Source organism: Alosa sapidissima, chromosome 16, assembly GCF_018492685.1.
Source record: "Alosa sapidissima isolate fAloSap1 chromosome 16, fAloSap1.pri, whole genome shotgun sequence".
NCBI lineage: Eukaryota > Metazoa > Chordata > Actinopteri > Clupeiformes > Clupeidae > Alosa > Alosa sapidissima.
This window is the reverse complement of record NC_055972.1, coordinates 23,719,187-23,736,552: the sequence shown is the minus strand read 5'-3', so window position 1 is coordinate 23,736,552 and position 17,366 is coordinate 23,719,187. Positions and strand designations below refer to the sequence as shown.

The 17,366-nt window shown below is 44.4% G+C and overlaps 2 protein-coding genes across 7 annotated transcripts in view; both read right to left on the bottom strand.

Moving 5' to 3' along the window:
* Nucleotides 1–1,924, bottom strand: part of col21a1 (collagen, type XXI, alpha 1) — a 38,640-nt gene extending 36,716 nt beyond the window's left edge. For 5 of the 6 annotated variants that reach the window (XR_006023214.1, XM_042065061.1, XM_042065059.1 and 2 more), the window contains exon 1: nucleotides 1,686–1,924. Coding sequence is in view for 4 of the 6 variants with exons in the window: in XM_042065061.1 (XP_041920995.1) it covers nucleotides 1,686–1,750 (65 nt within the window). In the remaining 2 variants the exon portion in view is untranslated. The remainder of the gene's footprint in view (nucleotides 1–1,685) is intronic. The other variant, XM_042065062.1, reaches the window with a different exon arrangement.
* Nucleotides 1,925–5,488: 3,564 nt separating this feature from the next.
* The window catches only part of zmp:0000000760 (collagen alpha-1(XXII) chain), a 21,376-nt gene continuing 9,498 nt past the window's right edge, over nucleotides 5,489–17,366 (bottom strand). Inside the window, exons 8-27 of the mRNA XM_042065068.1 lie at nucleotides 17,351–17,366; nucleotides 17,209–17,262; nucleotides 17,054–17,107; nucleotides 16,840–16,893; nucleotides 16,617–16,670; nucleotides 16,166–16,219; nucleotides 14,989–15,042; nucleotides 14,803–14,847; nucleotides 14,408–14,461; nucleotides 14,260–14,313; nucleotides 14,092–14,145; nucleotides 13,793–13,864; nucleotides 13,671–13,706; nucleotides 11,064–11,108; nucleotides 10,929–10,961; nucleotides 10,509–10,655; nucleotides 9,552–9,728; nucleotides 8,476–8,566; nucleotides 7,506–7,583; nucleotides 5,489–7,184 (exon numbers count right to left, since the gene is read on the bottom strand). The exon at nucleotides 17,351–17,366 is cut by the window's right edge and continues 38 nt beyond it. Of these exons, the coding sequence (XP_041921002.1) occupies nucleotides 6,898–7,184; nucleotides 7,506–7,583; nucleotides 8,476–8,566; nucleotides 9,552–9,728; nucleotides 10,509–10,655; nucleotides 10,929–10,961; nucleotides 11,064–11,108; nucleotides 13,671–13,706; nucleotides 13,793–13,864; nucleotides 14,092–14,145; nucleotides 14,260–14,313; nucleotides 14,408–14,461; nucleotides 14,803–14,847; nucleotides 14,989–15,042; nucleotides 16,166–16,219; nucleotides 16,617–16,670; nucleotides 16,840–16,893; nucleotides 17,054–17,107; nucleotides 17,209–17,262; nucleotides 17,351–17,366 (1,513 nt within the window). The 3' untranslated portion in view covers nucleotides 5,489–6,897. The remainder of the gene's footprint in view (nucleotides 7,185–7,505; nucleotides 7,584–8,475; nucleotides 8,567–9,551; nucleotides 9,729–10,508; nucleotides 10,656–10,928; nucleotides 10,962–11,063; nucleotides 11,109–13,670; nucleotides 13,707–13,792; nucleotides 13,865–14,091; nucleotides 14,146–14,259; nucleotides 14,314–14,407; nucleotides 14,462–14,802; nucleotides 14,848–14,988; nucleotides 15,043–16,165; nucleotides 16,220–16,616; nucleotides 16,671–16,839; nucleotides 16,894–17,053; nucleotides 17,108–17,208; nucleotides 17,263–17,350) is intronic.

The following is a 17,366-nucleotide window of genomic DNA, read 5'->3' as shown; positions in this document are numbered from 1 at the left end:
CAATGTGTTAAAACATCCTGCGCTACAATAAAAGCACGGGGGAAAAACACTCAAAAAAAATCACCACAATGCCGCTTCCCTGGGAATCTTTCCCCCCTTGCACTGAAACATGACATCAAGAATCCCTTTGGAATCCAGTGATGAGTTACTGGTCTTGTTTGTAGTGATACTTATTAAAGATTTATCTAAGTCTGGAGGGTCTTGTCCAGCTGGCTGGGGGGGACAGGAAGTCCTAGCTGAACAGCTGATTCTCCTCACTTCTCCAGATGAGGTGTTGCCGAGAGCATTAACCTTTTTGCCCTGAGCATTAACCATTAAGTATCCCCCACCAAAAAACCATCAGTGCAATTCAATATCGCAATTTATGGTTACGTAATCCTCTGTCAAACTTCAATATTTTTTACTTGAAATTTGACAAGAAAGGATACGAAGGGAGGAGCAATTAGGCGCAATGCGCATATGCCTAACGTCATTTTTGACCACTTTTAGCCTTTTCCATGTTTTTGTGGTGAATGATTCTGTTTTGGAAGCCTTCTGTTCCCCCAGATCTGCCTCTTTATTTTTTTGTTTCATGCAGTTTGTACTGAGGCGGTAATTTGATCTCTAAATCAACAACTGCTGTTTTGCATGTTCAATTGGTTTGCCAAGATGAGGGGGAAAGTGAAGTACGGCCAAGATCCTGGGGCACCAAAACAAAGCCAAAACATTATATCACAGAAACCATTGCATTGATTTCAAATAATCCAAACCGTGAACCCAACATTCTACTGTGGACCAAACCATTCCCTTCCCAGAGGGGATTCTACTTGGTGTGTTGCCTTGCAGCTCGCTAATGATCCAATTGCCAAGATCCAATTGCCACGCCAAGTGAAGATTGCTCAACAACATGGACTAGTTGGATCCAAAATAAATTCCTTTTTTTTTTGCCTTCAAACTCTGTCTCACCTGCGCAAAAAATGTGTGCACAAAAAATTGCATCTCTTGTAGAGGAGGTGCCTTACTGTACCTAATCCTCTTGAATTAAAGACATATTCATCTAAGGGAGACGAGCAGATACTCTGTCAGAGTTAAACCATTCCATTCATTCTTTGAATGTGACAGTGGCACAAACAAGGGACTGATAACTACCCCTAATATCTTCAGTATGCCTCCACCACGTCTGCAGCTTTTCACTCTGGCAAGCTCCGCTCAATGACCTCTGGAGACTAGCTGATATGAAATGCATGAGGCATAGAATCTGCAGGCTTCCCTCCCCTCTCTCTCTCTCTTTCTCTCTCTCCCTATCTGTCTGAAATATGCTGTTTTAACTCAATTAAAGGCTCAAACTTCATACTGCTCTCTGACCACTTGCAAAACCAAGATGAACATGAACACTTGCAGAATATGTTAGCTACATTCACAAAACACATGTACAGACCAAGTTCTTCTGAATGCATTTGCATGGGATGACCTGACAGCAGCAGTTAAATGGATGGATTAGGGGTACATGTTATTTCTTTGTTAGCATCTGCTGATGAATGGTTTGATTAATATATTAAGAAGAGGAAGAGAAAGAAGAGGCTGAAAGGCTGACAGAAGGCAAGGACACGTGCCCATTGAGCCTAAACACATCCACGCACGCCTGCGGGTTACGGCACGAGACAAGTTTTTTGCCCTGTGTGTGGCAAAGGGAAAACAGAGGTTACCTGATGCCGAGGTTGGCTGAGGCACGACCCTTTCCTGTAGCAGCTCCCCTGCTCTCTCTCCTCATCTCCTCATTGGAGTTCCATAGCGACGACAGGCAGGCTGTGCAGAGTGCAAAGAGAAGGCTGCAGCCGTGCAGATGTTGCTCCAGTGTGAAAGCCTGCCCTCTCCAGTCCCTTTCCAACTCCCAACTCTCCCTCTCTCAAAACCTCTCTCTCTTTCTTTCTCTCTCTTGCTTGTCCTCTTCACCCTCTCTCAAACCTCTCTCTCTCCCACTCCCTCTCTCAAACCTCTCTCTCTCTCTTGCTTGTCCTCACCCTCTCTCAAACCTCTCTCTCTCTCAAACCTCCCTCTTTCTTTCTCTTTCTCTTGCTTGTCCTCACCCTCTCTCCACTTTTCTGTCTCACTGTCTCTCCTTCTCTCAACCCTCTCCCCCTTGCTCTCTTAATCTCCCTCTCTTCCTCTTTCACTCTTTATCCCTTTCTTTTCTTGAACACTCTTTCTTTTTCTTATTCTCTCTCTCTCTCTGCCTGTCTGTCTCTCTCAGTTCCACCAGCATAGATCTTTTGGACTGCAGCCACCCTCAATTACAGTGGGTGGAAAGACACACAGATAAGGAAAGCTTAGAAAAAATAATGAAAGAAAGACAACCCCCTTTTTGTCGGAGCTAGAGGAAAATAGTAGTAACGCCGGCAACATCCTTCCAAGCTTTAGGGATTTGGATTGTGTACGATGGTCGGGGCGATTAAACACTATGTGAAGGATTCTGAAAAGGAGTTGCGGATTAGACAGGACAGAATGTTTTTTGAAACGGCCTATTAGACATACTTTAAGTTTAATCTGTTTGTTTTTAACTGGACACTCACCTTTACCCTCCAGCTGTTTAAACTGGACATTTTGTTGTGTTTAGGGTTTGTTAGGCTGTGTGTGGTCCTCTTGAAGAACTCAATAAGCAGCAATCTGTTTCTTGAACAGCATCATTGACTTTGAATGTCAGTTGTGTAATTAAGTCATTTAGATGGCTATCAGTGATGACCAACAAAATTAAAATCGATGAATCATTCCTCCACTCTGGGCTGTCCAAATAATCTCTGTTGGGTAGCATAACATTAACTGATGTAATCTTAAGGAAGGTTGTGAATTATTTTAACCCAGTACACTGTTGATATACTGCTGTTATGCAAACTGGAGTTGACTTTTTACAGCTATTCCCAGTCCCTGGGTTTAATCATACATGCTGTACTGCCTATAGGCCTCCTCTCAGTACAACATTTAAGAGAGCATAGACAGTGACTTGTAGAATTCTGCCAGACACTGAAATAACGTAATGTACACTAAATAGAACAAACCCAGTTTATTTGTCACACCAGTCCAAACGGACAAAGGCATATTGCTCATAGCAGTGGCTCTGGTTTGTAAGAGGCTTGATGAGACTGACATGTGTGGCCTGCTTTAGGAAGTAGAGACTAGCAGCAATATTCTCTACCACCCACATAACCCTTCATCAACTCAGATTCTGCCGAATCAGCATGGACAAGTCCGAACCCACGACTACACACAACAAAGGCTCTGACAGAGAATAGAGCTTTAAAGTGACATGACCTCCTACATTAACACACACTGACTACATGGTGTAGTACAGTGTCGTGGAAGTAGTGATGCTGTGGCTAGAGCCCAGTATAGTATCATAAACAGGACAATAAAGTATACCTTACCTTACCTTATACTGCAATACAGTCCTGATTTGGATGTGTCAACATTACTTGTGGTATGTTATAGTAATGTGTGATCAGTTTATATTTATGTTATTGTCTGATGCTGTAAACAGTTCCTTTCATGCATGGTCTTTGTTGTTGGTTACACCAAGGATTGTTGATATTTATTAAATATGGAAGGCATTGAGCCAATAGGGCTCTTACAATGAATTGCTGCTTCTAGACTTGTTCAAAAAAGGAAATGTGCCAGATGTGTGGATGATTGTTGCCAGAGTCATTCTACACATTTGATGCCTGATAAACTCCTGGGAGCATAAAAAGTATCAACAGATTCTTGCATGAAATATGAAAGAACATTTGCTGTGAGAGTGTAATAGGCAGACCGGAGCTAAGGGATCACTGCAGCTCGAAGTATGTGAGTGACCAAAGCTTTTAATAGCATTGGCATTGCAGACCATCTTTTTTTTCACCTGAAATGACACAACCCTGTGCTTTTTTTTTCTGTGTCATTTGTAAGCTAGAGCATTTCTTAAAAACACGTAGAAGCTATTAAAAGTTACTAGAACTATTCTAAAAGACTTTTGTGGTGTTCTGCTTGAGTAAGTGAAAAAAAAAAAAGTCCTCAGGCTAATGCCTTGGACATAAACTGGAGTCTAAAGCTCCGGCTGGCTCCCTCCATCAGCCTGGGGAGGCTGGAGGACTCCGAGCGCTGTCGCGTAGAGGCCCTCGGTCTGCTGACATGACTCTGGCAGCTCCGCTTCGTTCTTGACGAATGTCTAATCAGAGAGTTGCAGGGCGCTGCGTGATGTGCGCACACAGAGGAGCACCTGGAAAACTGGAAAACCCCCTTGCAGATTTGTGGGGAGTCCTCATGGCGGTAATTGAAATGTACAGTAGGGACTCCAAAAAAAAAAAAAAGACGGGGCATTCCGTTCGGACTTGGGAGACAAATGGCGAGGCCACGGTCCAGGGTTGTTTCCATGTTTCATAATGCTCAAAACAGAAGATGTGTGATTTGCATTACAAGTCATGTTATTGTATGGCCGGATAGCTGAATGCATCCAGCTTGACCATAGACGTATAGACACGGATATGCAAAACCAATCTCAAAACCACAATATTCTGAGGTTATATAAAATATCCTCCATTGGCTTCTGTTATCTCTCGCTAACACTCTCACTTTCAGAGTTTCAAGTGCTAATTTGGTCCCAAATAAGAGTTCATCATGGTTAACCAGAAGCACAATAAAGCTACTTTCTCTTTTTAAGACCGTCTTTTATTGGCCTTACTGTGAACCTCAGCAAAAGCAACAGTCAGTCTTTGTTTTGGCGAAGGATAGTAGTTGAGCTGTAATGGTTTATAATTCCATGCAATAAACGACTATTAGCATGATCACTTGTGTGGTTTGCATCGGGGAGATCTGCTCGAAGTGGTGCTGAGGCAAGCGATTGGGCTGAGGCATCGGGGAAAGAGAGATGGAGCAAAATATTAAGAGTTTCCATGGAAGGAACTGGCTGTAACACACTAGAGACAGAACACCACGGAAAAGGAAGAGAGAGCGCGCGCGTGCGAGAGAGAGACATCCACTGCTATTGGGGGAAGGTGTCATCTGAATTCAAGAGAAAAATTATGACCTCTCAGAAGAGGAACCTGGAGAGAGAGAGAAAGAGAGAGAGAGGAGAAAGAGAGATGGAGGAAGAGAGGGAGGCCAGGAAACAGGACTGAGAAAAAGAAAGAAAAGAAAAACACATCCAAACACCCCAAACATTCAGTGTGGCCTTTCTCTCTCTCTCTCTCACCCCTCAGGACTGTGAGTGGGAATGGAATGAGGGGCCTCATGGAGGAGGCCTAATTACACCGGAAGCTCTGGACACAACGGTCAGGTGCAGTAGGCGTCCATGAGCGCGAGTCAGCGAAAGAAACACGAAAATAGCACTCCACTCCAGTGCCATATCCTCAGAGTACCTAACCGTACGCATGCATACTTATGTGTCTTCTCAGGGTAGGTGGGGAGAAGGGAATATACTCTATACAACAGAATGGCAAGAGAAAGAGATTGTGACACTGTGTATAAAATAATAGATGAAAAATGCACAAAAGAAAATAATTTAATGTTAGCAACACAAGGAATGGGCACCAAAATGTAATGTGTGTTTTCCACAAATGAAAGACGCTGCATGAAAGATGACATTATTTGGGATGTCACAGGACAGCATACTGTAATTGAGAATTGTGCACCAAAGTGTGAGTTTTGTTTGATGAACGTTTGGACATAAACATGCACAAATGCTAGATTTGTTAGTTTTTTTGTCCAGAGCCCCTTTATGCTTTTCAGAGAAATAGCCCACAGTGATATCCAATCTCTACAATAAATGGAGTGAAGCGTACAGAGACACAAAAGTACAGTAGACCCTAACACAAACATATCGTGATGGTAAATGCTGCAACTGCAATTATTATTCAGTGTAAGGCTATCTCACTTCCACCTAGAGTTCATGTGCAGAGTTCATATGCACGCGCCAAAGCAGATTCTGACACCCAAAAGCAACAAACATCAAACATCTCGACTCACATCTGAAATGGTTTCTTTTCTCAAATTCAATGTAGCCTTGCCACATTGCAAATTAATTTAATCCTCCTTAAGTTTTTTGGTTAAAACAATAGCAGAGTGTCATATACGAACGTGGTAACATGAAACAGAAAGAAGAATATCTTCTTAAAAGCCCCAGGCATACGAAGAAAATGCTGAAATACTGAAATAAGTGACTGTTGAAAGTGGGCAAAGAAAAACCTGTTACCCACACACCCATGCTGGTTCGCAAATTATAGCCTACGTGCCACACTGTGGCTAATATAATACCCTACACCATGTTGTGTGCATAATCTGACACATTTATTGATTGCGTGCTGGGGCAAGCCTTGGAAGGCTATCTGTTTGTGTATCTTGTAACTATGTGTTATAATTAAGTAATTACAACTCATTTATTCCTATCACAATAGATCTGAAATCACATAATTGGAGAGTATTATTACCCTGTAATTATGCTCATGATCCAGCGCTGCTTGAATACAGAACACAGTACAACTCATTCATCATAAGAGACAGTGGAAAAGGTGGCATGGCGAAGCTAGTCATTATTTTCCACATTTTATTACAAAGAACAGCAGTATTCCACGTCAGAAAGAGATGACCAAGTATCACTCAAAATCAAGTTAAATAATTATCCACCTGTCTTCGTCAAAGCTCCTCTGTTGTTTTCCCTTCCTGATGTTAAAGACTGATTGGTGAACAAGACAAAAGGCTAGTGGGTCTGTTTCAGTCTTTCTCAATACAATTTTGGCTCATATATTTACATATTTAATCATTTTAAATCATGGGCAAATCTCTGTATGAACAGCAAGGTTTTTTTCTCCTCTCTTCCAACCCCACCCTTAAAAGTGACTAAAAGTGACTTTGTTTTGTTTTTGTTTGTTTGTTTCAGTCTTGTTGTTGACAGTTTTAACCGCGCCCTCGGAAGCGACGGGGTGACTGTGGCTGGGGTCGGGGTGCTGGTCGGGCGGGCACGAGTGCAGGCACTTGGGGCTGGGGGACGCCAATTCCACTTGCGCCTCCACTTGCGCCTCCGCTTGCGCCTGTGCCGAGGTCCGCACAACCAGTGGTCAAGCACACCCCAGGAACGCCGCGCAGGCCAGGATGGCCCCTGAGGCCAGGCCGGCCACCGTGGCCTCTCTCGCCCATCTCTCCCGGACGTCCGTTGAAGGCCCGTCCAAGCCTGCCCCTCTTACCTGGTGGTGTGGATGAAGTATAAACTCTTCATGTACTGGAAGACGTGCGTTGGACACAAATCATACTGTGCTTTCATTGAGCACTAGTCAGTGCTGGCTGTGATGTAGGTTATTACAATCAATGGTGTGGCATTGAATAGTGTGACACAGAATGATTATGATGAAATGTCTGTATTACACTGATATTATATGTACCTTATGTACTTATGTACTTAATGTTGATGTCACTGCTCCACACAAAAGCAACATACAATGAAAGGTGAGTGTCACAAATTGTGGTATGAAAAACATAATGTTGAATAAATAGCGAGATGAATTTACCCATTGCTCCCTGGTCTCCCTGGTAACCCGGCAAGCCGTAGCCTTTGGCTCCTTTGTCGCCCTGATCTCCTGGCTCACCTGGGACACAGAGAGGCTTTTACTGTGATGCTTAACGACCCCCACGCTGGACTGGCATGCCCTGGGGACGAGGCTGGTACACGGGAACGTGCTGTTCGACGTGATTAACGACCATGTGTGTTACTGAGATCATCGGCGAATAAATGTATAAAACGCCTTGTAAATACTCTTCAATTTCACTGGCTTGGCGGAGGGACTGTACCATACATGTGACATCATGGCGGATCAAATAGCAATACATTGAGATGGTCTGCCTATAGAGAGAATTACTGAGATTATACCAATGCAAACAAACCCTTGGGTTTCCAGTACCTACTTAAGGGTATTTATGACACATTTTAGGGTTTAGTAAAGTAAATCCCTAATCGTAAACATTTGTGGGTACTCTACCACCTGCTTAGCTCTAGTGTCTTCATTCATATTTAACTTTAATTGCAGAGTACGTAGTCCTTAAGCACGCTTAATACAATCTACTTAAGAATAAATGACACTATTTATATATCAAGTAAGCACATACTATAACTCACTACTTAGTCTAAACACAACTCTCATCATAACTTGAAGCCTAAGTACATCTTGCAATATGTGTGAGAAGTACATGGTTCACGTCAATTAGTTCTGTTCTGTACATGGATATTCATTTATTGTTAAATCTACACCTTCATCTGCTCTTGGATATCATGTTTGTTATCACAAGTCCTCGACTGTGCAGTTATGTCAGCTCATCTGAGAATATTTGAATGTAGAGACAGTTGCATTTATGAAATAATTACTATTTATGAGTAAACCTCAGTTCCACCCATCCAGTGTAAATGACTAACATTACTGATTGCAGATGGGTATTCAGTGACTATGAGGCCAAATAGAGTATGATCTATATGATGACCCTTACCTCGCAATCCGGGTTTGCCAGGGTCACCTGCCTCTCCATAGAATCCTTCTTGTCCCACTTCGCCATCAACACCATCAGTACCAGGGTCACCCTGCAGTCATATTCAGACCTTTATGTGTGTGCTTTCTACTGCTACATCATGTTAATATACACACTTTTTGCATCTAGCATAAAAAGAAAAAAGTTAACTTTTGTTGAATATTATAATGAGAATGCAAGGTTGGTGGAATTAATTGTAAACAAAGTGTCAATAAACAATGAAATGTACTGTTAAAGTACTGTTAAAGAAATTATAATCTCCTAACATTTCAAGTGTAAAGAATTTGACATGGTTGTGTATACATGGATACTGGTGCAATACATGTGGCATTTAAACTAAGCATGACAGTTTTCTCTGAATATTTATTTTTCCTCGACTACATGTCATTATCACTCGAAGGCTTTGGCAGTAAATTTGAATGTCATGTGGTGTCAAGCCAGAGGAACCTGTGGCTGATGGCTATTCCTATCATGTGTTTGCACTTGAGGCCCCATGTACTTTTATCCCCATTAGGGCCACTGGAAAGAGGATGTCTGTGGGGCTTCAAACGAGCCCTTCAAGACAAATGGGGGAACAGGCATTCCACTTCCAACTCAGACGGCTGTCCTCTCCAAGAGTTCTCAACGCAGCGGCAAGTGCCCCGTCTCGTCTGTGACTTCTTATTTGTCTTCACAGGGACTCGGAAATTCTGAACGCCTTAATTCCAGGCCGCTCTGCCAAACAGTCCGGTGTTTTTCGCTCGCTCGCAGCCTGTCACAATATCGGCGAACGATGTAAGTTGGCCCCGCGAGAGGCGAAGATAAATAATGTATAGAGCGTTATCCGGTCCTGTGTTTTATGGCTGCAGGTCCACAAAAGCAATGAAGCCTGAAACACTGCATTTGTGGGCTGCAGAGTGCTCCGCCTGTCAACAGAGACTTAACAGCGTGTGCTGCTTTTGACAGACGCTAACGCCCAGCGGCGCACAGCTATACTGTGCATGTTTTTGCCACGGACAAATAGGGTGGGTGGGGGGGGGGGGGGGCGGGGGACTTACGGGTGGTCCGGGGGGTCCCTTCTGTCCGGGGGGTCCGGGGGCACCCATGGGCACGTCTCCGTAGAGAGGACAGACGGCAGCGCATGTCCGCTTCACGGAGTTGGCGAAGGTGGACATCTGCTCGAGGACCACGCGCTTGCAGACCTCGATGACGTGTTGCGCGGGGAGGGTCGGGCCCTGAGAAAGAGAGAGAGAGAGAGAGAGAGACAGAGAGAGACAGACAGAGACAGAAAGGGAGGGGGAGAGAGAAAATCATTACCACATACGTAACTGGCTGTGACCCAAGTCTGGGACATGGAACAGAAAACAGTGCACTTAACCCCCAGAGGTAGGCAGGAAAATGGGTGGCAGAGTAATGAACGAGAAACAAACAGCGCCAACAATATTTCGTTAGGCTCATTACGGGGTTTACTGCCGTACAAAATGAAAAGCTTTCCTGCGCGTTGCAGAGAGACCAACACTAATGAGAAACCATTTATTAGCATTCTTGACACCAAAATGGTTACCACATATTTAATGTGCCAAGTGCCAGAACGACTGGGTCTCACACGAGCTTTGATGACATATGGGTGTGGGGCTTTAACTATCTGGTAAAATCCGACAGAAAACAAAGAGTGAACATAAGTTCAGGAAGACAAGTCAAAGCACCTTTAGAAGTTCTTTTTGCCACAAATTCTAAGATGAGGATATGTGGACATGCCTTGTAGACGTTGGTGCACTTAAGAAGAGCTTGAAATGATTTTTATTTAGAACGGCAGTATGTAGCATTTCAATCTGTTTTACCACATGACTCATAGCTTAGTTAAGGTAACACTGGCGAAGATTCCTTTCCATTTCGAATCCCAGTGGTCAATAAAATCTTTATTCCAAACACTTGCGTGGAGTTCTCCCAAAACATGTTACTCAATGGCTTAAACATTGCACAACCCAACCCACCCCCGCCAGCTTTGCACTTACAGGTGGTCCTGGCGGGCCCTGGAACCCAACGGGGCCTCCCTCACCCTGGACACCCTTGTTTCCCACGGGCCCTTTGCGACCGGGCTCCCCGCCGGGACCCCGAACCCCCTGCACTCCCTGGAACCCTGGAGGACCTTGGTCACCAACCTTGAGATAAGAAGTCAAAACACACACAGACACACACACACACACACACACACACACACACACACACACACACACACACATATGCAAACACACACACACACATAGTCAGTGTCATTTCGGGAGCCTGATCAAGCTCTTGGTAATAAGATTGTGTTCTGCAATGCATGGTGTTGACCTGCTAAATCTATTCATATCGGAATGCTTTGAAACTAGCAGGTTCACATTGTCTAAATGAAATTAAGGCTTCAATAGAAATATTATGGAATTGCTCACCCATCCTTTGGGACCTTTGCTGCCTTTTTCTCCCTGGGAAAATATAAGTGTATGTTAGGTAATGGTGAAACAATGCACAGAGAAATTATTGAATATAAAATAATATCTTGTCATCACCCAGGAATATTTTCATACCTCTGCACCCTTTACACCTTGGATTCCTCGTATACCTGTATCCCCCTGAAAGAACCATCAATTTATTATTCTAATGCATTTATTTTAATGAAAAATGGATTGAAACACCATTTTACCAAATTACATTTTCTACATGGAATGAATAGTCAGTTTCATCCATGTAGGAGTTCAAGACGACATAGCTGTCAGTTTGTGTCGAGAAGATACCCACCCTAAGGCCTGTCCGGTGGCATGTCCATCAAAGCTCTTTGTCACATTCATTCTTTTTCTCTCAGGCCATGGGAGCGTTCAATCAACATAATCATGCAGTGGCCCTGTCTGTGGCCCTGTCTGTGGCCCTGTCTGTGGACCTGACTGACAGGGAGTGATTCAACAGAAGTCTCTGCTGACGTTTCAGCTCCTACCAACTCCGCTCCCGCGACTCCGTCCAAACCTCTGGGCGGGAAATCGCTAGCCAACTTTTGCTCTCCAACCACACTGCTGCCATCGCCCTGCACACTGAGACTTCAGACAGACCAGCAGAGAGAAAGCACACAGGCTCACTGATCTGGCACCATCCAGCGAACAAATGGACTAAGCTCCTTCATTCTACCCGAGAAGCCTATACTGCATAGCTACAACGATGGCAGGGATGTATGGTTCATTCCCTAGCAGGATGTCTAGATCCAATATATACCTACACCATGCTGTGATTTCAATCTAAATGCAAGCACATGTCTATTACAGAGACTCGCCAGAGAAGCTCAACAGCCTGACTCCAAAAATACTCCCCAGGACAATTTTTCAGGCCTTGAGAAGCTGAAAGGTTTTGTATGGAAATCCTTTCCTTCTCTCTCTGTCCTGTGTGCGGTCAGAGTGTCCTTTTTCTGGTTCAGTCGGCTGATCAAGAGTGTCAGTGATGAGTCTCAGGCAGGGGTGTAGAGCAGGGGACAGATGAAGATAAGATCCTCTAGTCAAAATCCATCCTCCTCCTCCTCCTCTGAGCTGCAGTATGCTTTATCATGGGGTCTGTGATGTACAGTACTGGACCACAGTGCATCAGTACAGCACACAATAGCTGTGGTCACACCACCCTCTTTACAATTTGTCTGTCACTGTTATAAATGTTAATACAAACAGAGATGTGGATACTATGATCTCAAAGTTATGTTTGGTCTTTGAGTGTACACTAAATCATTGCTTCAGGTTCTCTACTGAAATCTCTTCATTTTAATGATCTAAATCTATTGCACTGCTTGTATCTGAGTAACCAATGATGCATTATCCACCTTAAAACAATTGTTCAGAGTCACCAGAGGCATTTCAGATGATTGGCTTTGGCTCAAATGCCTTTGCTGCAACTCTTCAGTGAAATCTATGTGTGTACAAGACCAGATTTACTTCAAGGCTGAACTCGCTACTTTAGGGTTCCTTCGTTTGTGGCAGAACACTTTGCAATGGCATTTATATGTTCTTGTATGCAAGCCATGTATGTTTCAACAGAGTTTAGACGTATTTAAAAGCTCTGACATGGTGCAAGAGGCTGCTTTTAACTGGCGTCAGAGAACGTATTGAAAAGGATTTCCTACTAATGGAGAACCGTCACTGGACATAGAACAGAGAGGCCTGTGCTTTCAGTCACATACACTCTGTAGTGTATGACCTGCGTCGGAGCCAGCTGGCTGTCTGAAACGCCGCCTGTGCACTCGGCAGTCCGGGAGGCTGAGATCAGACACGATCGCATTTCAAAAAACACGTCAGGCCTCGAAATCTGGTATCTGCGGCCATGTTCCCACATTCCGTGCCGTATGGACAGATATATGGCATTTCTTTTGGTTCAGCAGCATCTTCGTTCGATGTGACTTTGAATCCTCTGACTCACCAGATGACACAAGCCTTTCACAAGTGTTTAGATCATTTTGAAGAAAGCAGCCCTGTCGGCTGTCATTGAGGAGCATCTTGAAAACATGAAATGCAGGTGCTTAAGTGGCCTCCAGCGCAAGCAGGAACCAAAGGTCCAGATGTTGAGGCTGGGACTTACCAGGAAATCTAAAAATACCCCCCCCCCCCCCCCCACCCCACACACACACACACACACACACACACTCCCAACCCCTTTCATTGTAAATAAATCTCTGAGCCCGTCTGGACAGCTCAAAGAATTATTCAATTGTCTGCCTGCTTTGACTCATAGGAGGCTTACTGTATGTGTGGTTCCCATCTGACAACCGAGAACCGAGGAGGACTATGGAAACCATATGCTGTTACATGATACAGTGCTGTGCTATGCTGACCTTGACATGTGCACCTCCATGGTCATGTATAGACAAAGATAAATGTGAGTCGTGTCTTGGCTTTAAATCCTGTGACAAGAATGTTGTGAATACTAGAACAGAGCCACAGGACTCCATGTTTGCAGCCCTCCAACATTACAGTAGAGATTACAGAGGTAGCTACAGCCACTGCTGAGGTTTATCCTCTGTGAACCACACAGCATTCATTCAGGTGATCAGGTGAGGGATAGACTCAGACTGCTAAATTGCCAGCTGAAAAGCCACCCGCGTAGCATAAATAATCAGGCAATAAAGATTCCATTGGCGGTGCAGTGAAATGTATAAAGTTCATTACCTTAGGGCCTGGGCGTCCAGGTAATCCTATGTGTCCCTGTGGAGGCATGGCATGTTTTAGTGGTTTGGAGAGAATGAACTTGTATTTCAAAGGCCTGTGGAATATTTATCCGGAATGCTCACCGTGGGTCCTGGGGGTCCGATAAATCCGGGCCTTCCTGGCTTCGCCGCCGAGCCCTTGTAACCTCTTGGGCCCTGGAGTGAGTAACATTTTATAAATCTACCTGAAGGCAAAAGTTTATCTTTCTCTACACTCTGCTGCCTCTAGGGACAAAGCAGAACTATCCAGCTGATATCTGTGCAAGAGAGGAAATCCTGGGAAACCCGGGAATACTCCTGAAGCCCCATTTTTTACACTGAAACTGATTCAGATAGAAAGACCAATGGAAATGGCCCTTAAGGGGCCAGGAAAGAGTACTCACGGTCTGGCCTTGGGGCCCCATGTTCCCAGGAGGTCCCACAGCTCCCTTCTCGCCCTGTTAGAAGTGCCAGTGTATTAGCCAACAAGTGTACGGACTGACACTCTATTAAAAAAAAAAAGTAACAAATAACAATAAAAATCACAATGAGCATTTCTTGTGTGTACTTACCCGAGTTCCAAGCTGTCCACCCCTGCCATCTTTGCCCTGTGGTCCTTGGTATGCCTAAAGAGTGAGAATAAGAAAAAGCTCTTAGAGTAGAGATTTAGACGTGAGGAGAGAATGTCAGGATAAGACAAAAGAGGAAACTGAAACGTACCTCCACACCAGGACCTCCATCTCTCCCTGGCAAACCAGGATCTCCCACAATTCCCTGCAAACACGAAATGACAACTGATCAAATATATTGGTTACATAAGATCACAATCCCAAGAATGAAGCCTGAGACATCACTAAAGCCACCACTCTTCATATTCTTTGGCACATGGAGGATGCAATGTACGTGATAATAATTCATAATGAGGGACTGGAAAGGGTTTTTGGCATGATTTATTGCTGCTGTTGTACTAATTGAGTTAAATGGTCTTATTTATGTTGGATTAACTTCCAGTGAAATTGAAAACGTTTTTTGATGTGCAGAATTACTTTGAACTAAATTGATGTTGTATAGATTGGCACATTTGTTAGAAAATGTTTCTTTTCAGTCGCACTGACCTTTTCCCCTTGGCTGCCAGGTTTTCCTTTTCTTCCTTGGACACCCTTTAAAAAGATCATTCACATTAGTCAGATTGTGTACAAATACTAAAAACAAAGTTGTAAAAAAATATTCATTTGAATGAATTAATAAACGATTAAATAAAAATCCATTCCAGAAAAATAATGAATAGGAGGGACACATACAGGTTTTCCCTTCTCGCCTGCAGCTCCACGCTCGCCAGGATCACCCACAATTCCCTTTTGTAGGAGAGACGAAGAAAACCATAAATAATAGGATCTGATTGGGTGCATAACTGCACAGGCAGTGTGTCAAAACCTCTCTCTTGGAGTCTTCTTATAGGGTTATTACATTAAGAAAGTCATCAAAGAAAGTACAGTGCCTAACTGTGTAATAACAATACAAAAGGTATGGTAGAAAACTAGAGCGAGAGGTTGTCTGTCTGTGTGGGACCAGCTAACATTCCAATATTCTTGTGCTGGTCAGGGAAGCGTGTCCCAGAGGCTTGGGCCTGTCCTTGGGGAATCTACATCCCAGACCCTCTGCAGGGGAACCTTCTCCCTGATGTCCCTGCTGGTGGCCAATCAGTTTGCCTCAGTCAAAGGGGGATAATTGAGAGTTGTTGAGAGGGGGGAACACTAACTCACCATGACCCTCACCCAACGCACACAGACACACACACACACAGACACACACACACACAGACACACACACACACACACGCACACACACACACACGCACACACACACAGACACACACACATACAAACACACACACACACACACACACACACACATAGACACACATAGACACACGCACACACACACACACACACACACAAACACACACACACACACACACACACACAAACACACACGCGCAAACACACACACACACACACACACACACATAGACACACACACACACACACACACACACACATAGACACACATAGACACACACACACACGCACACACACACACACACACACACACACACACACACACACACGCACACACACACACACACACACACACAAACACACACACACACACAAACACACACCACCACCACCCCTCAGGATCTCTCTCACTCTGCTCCAGGTGCCACTACTGTTTGTGGAGTGAAGCGGAGTTTTATGCGCCAAAAAATTGCGAATTACAAGGACCCCTCCACGGGGCTCCGCTCCCCCGCCTGAGCAGAATGAGTCATGCCTTGAGTAAGTAAGCCTGTCTGACTGCCTGCCTGGGCAATCCCCTAGGTGGCAGGCTTCTAGGTTTAGGGGTGGCGCATGGGTCTTAAATGTCCTAATGATGACTAACGGTGGAGGAGAGGGCCCATGGTGGGGCTAGTTAACATACCTGTGGCCCTTGGGGTCCAAGGGGTCCATCTCGACCAGTCCGGCCTTCTTGTCCCTACAAAACAGACTCGCAATAAAGTAACACTTGCATATCGAAGCATTTTGGGACAGTAAAAGTGATGCAACAGTAATGAGAGGAGGGAAAGGAATGACTTTTGCACTATTATATTGACTGTCTACTGTATGCACAATTGCACAATTTCTACCAAATTTTGCTGCTCTTATTTCTTCACTGTATGTGCCTTCTTATTTTTACTTTTTATATTGTTTACTTGAATGTTAGGTTTGTCTGTGGACCTAATTGGTAAAATATGTCTTGTCTCCACCGTGGGATAGTAGGAAACGCAATTTCGATCTCTTTGTATGTCTTGACATGTGAAGAAATTGACAATAAAGCAGACTTTGGCTTTGGCTTTGAATGTAAGAGAGAGTGGTAGAGGAGTTGTTTTCACCTTCACTCCTTGGTATCCTGAAATACCCTCAAATCCTGTTTCACCCGAGGCACCCTGGGAAATGTAAATAAATAAATAAATAAATCAGGAGATGATTTGTGTTTTTCCTCATTACTGTAAATCACAAAATCATTAAAATGTCTTAGGGAACACTTTTTCGGACTGGGATCAGGAAAAGGGATCATCCCTTCAGATCCAGCGGATTCATTTCCAGAGAACATACCACTTCTCCCTGCGCTCCTTTAGGCCCCATCTCTCCCGGGGACCCGCGCACGCCCTGCATGAACACAGCAAAGAGGCTCTGTCATTGCCTGTGCCACAGCCATCACTCACACACATGCATCCCGCCACGGAGGAGCGCCGCTACGTCTTCATCTGCCAACAACCGCTGCCAAGTTAGCATGTATATAAACAATAAACAAGGAATAGCATCTTACCTTAAACCCTGCGGCACCTGTTAATCCTTTTAGGCCTTTAGGACCCCTATCACCCTGTTTAGGAGAAATAAGTCATATGGTTTAGCACGATCCAGCACAGCTAAACAACTGGAGGAGGACGAGGAGCTGAGCGGGATATGGGGATGATATATTACCTCTTGGCCATGGAGTCCTCTCACTCCCTTGTTGCCTTTGATGCCCATGTCACCCTGGGGGAACATGTGTTGGACACACAAGGTTAGCATACAGAAGCTAACAAGATTCACAGCGGCCAATCACAGAGGAGCTCGCTCTCACCTTGGGGCCGGTTTCT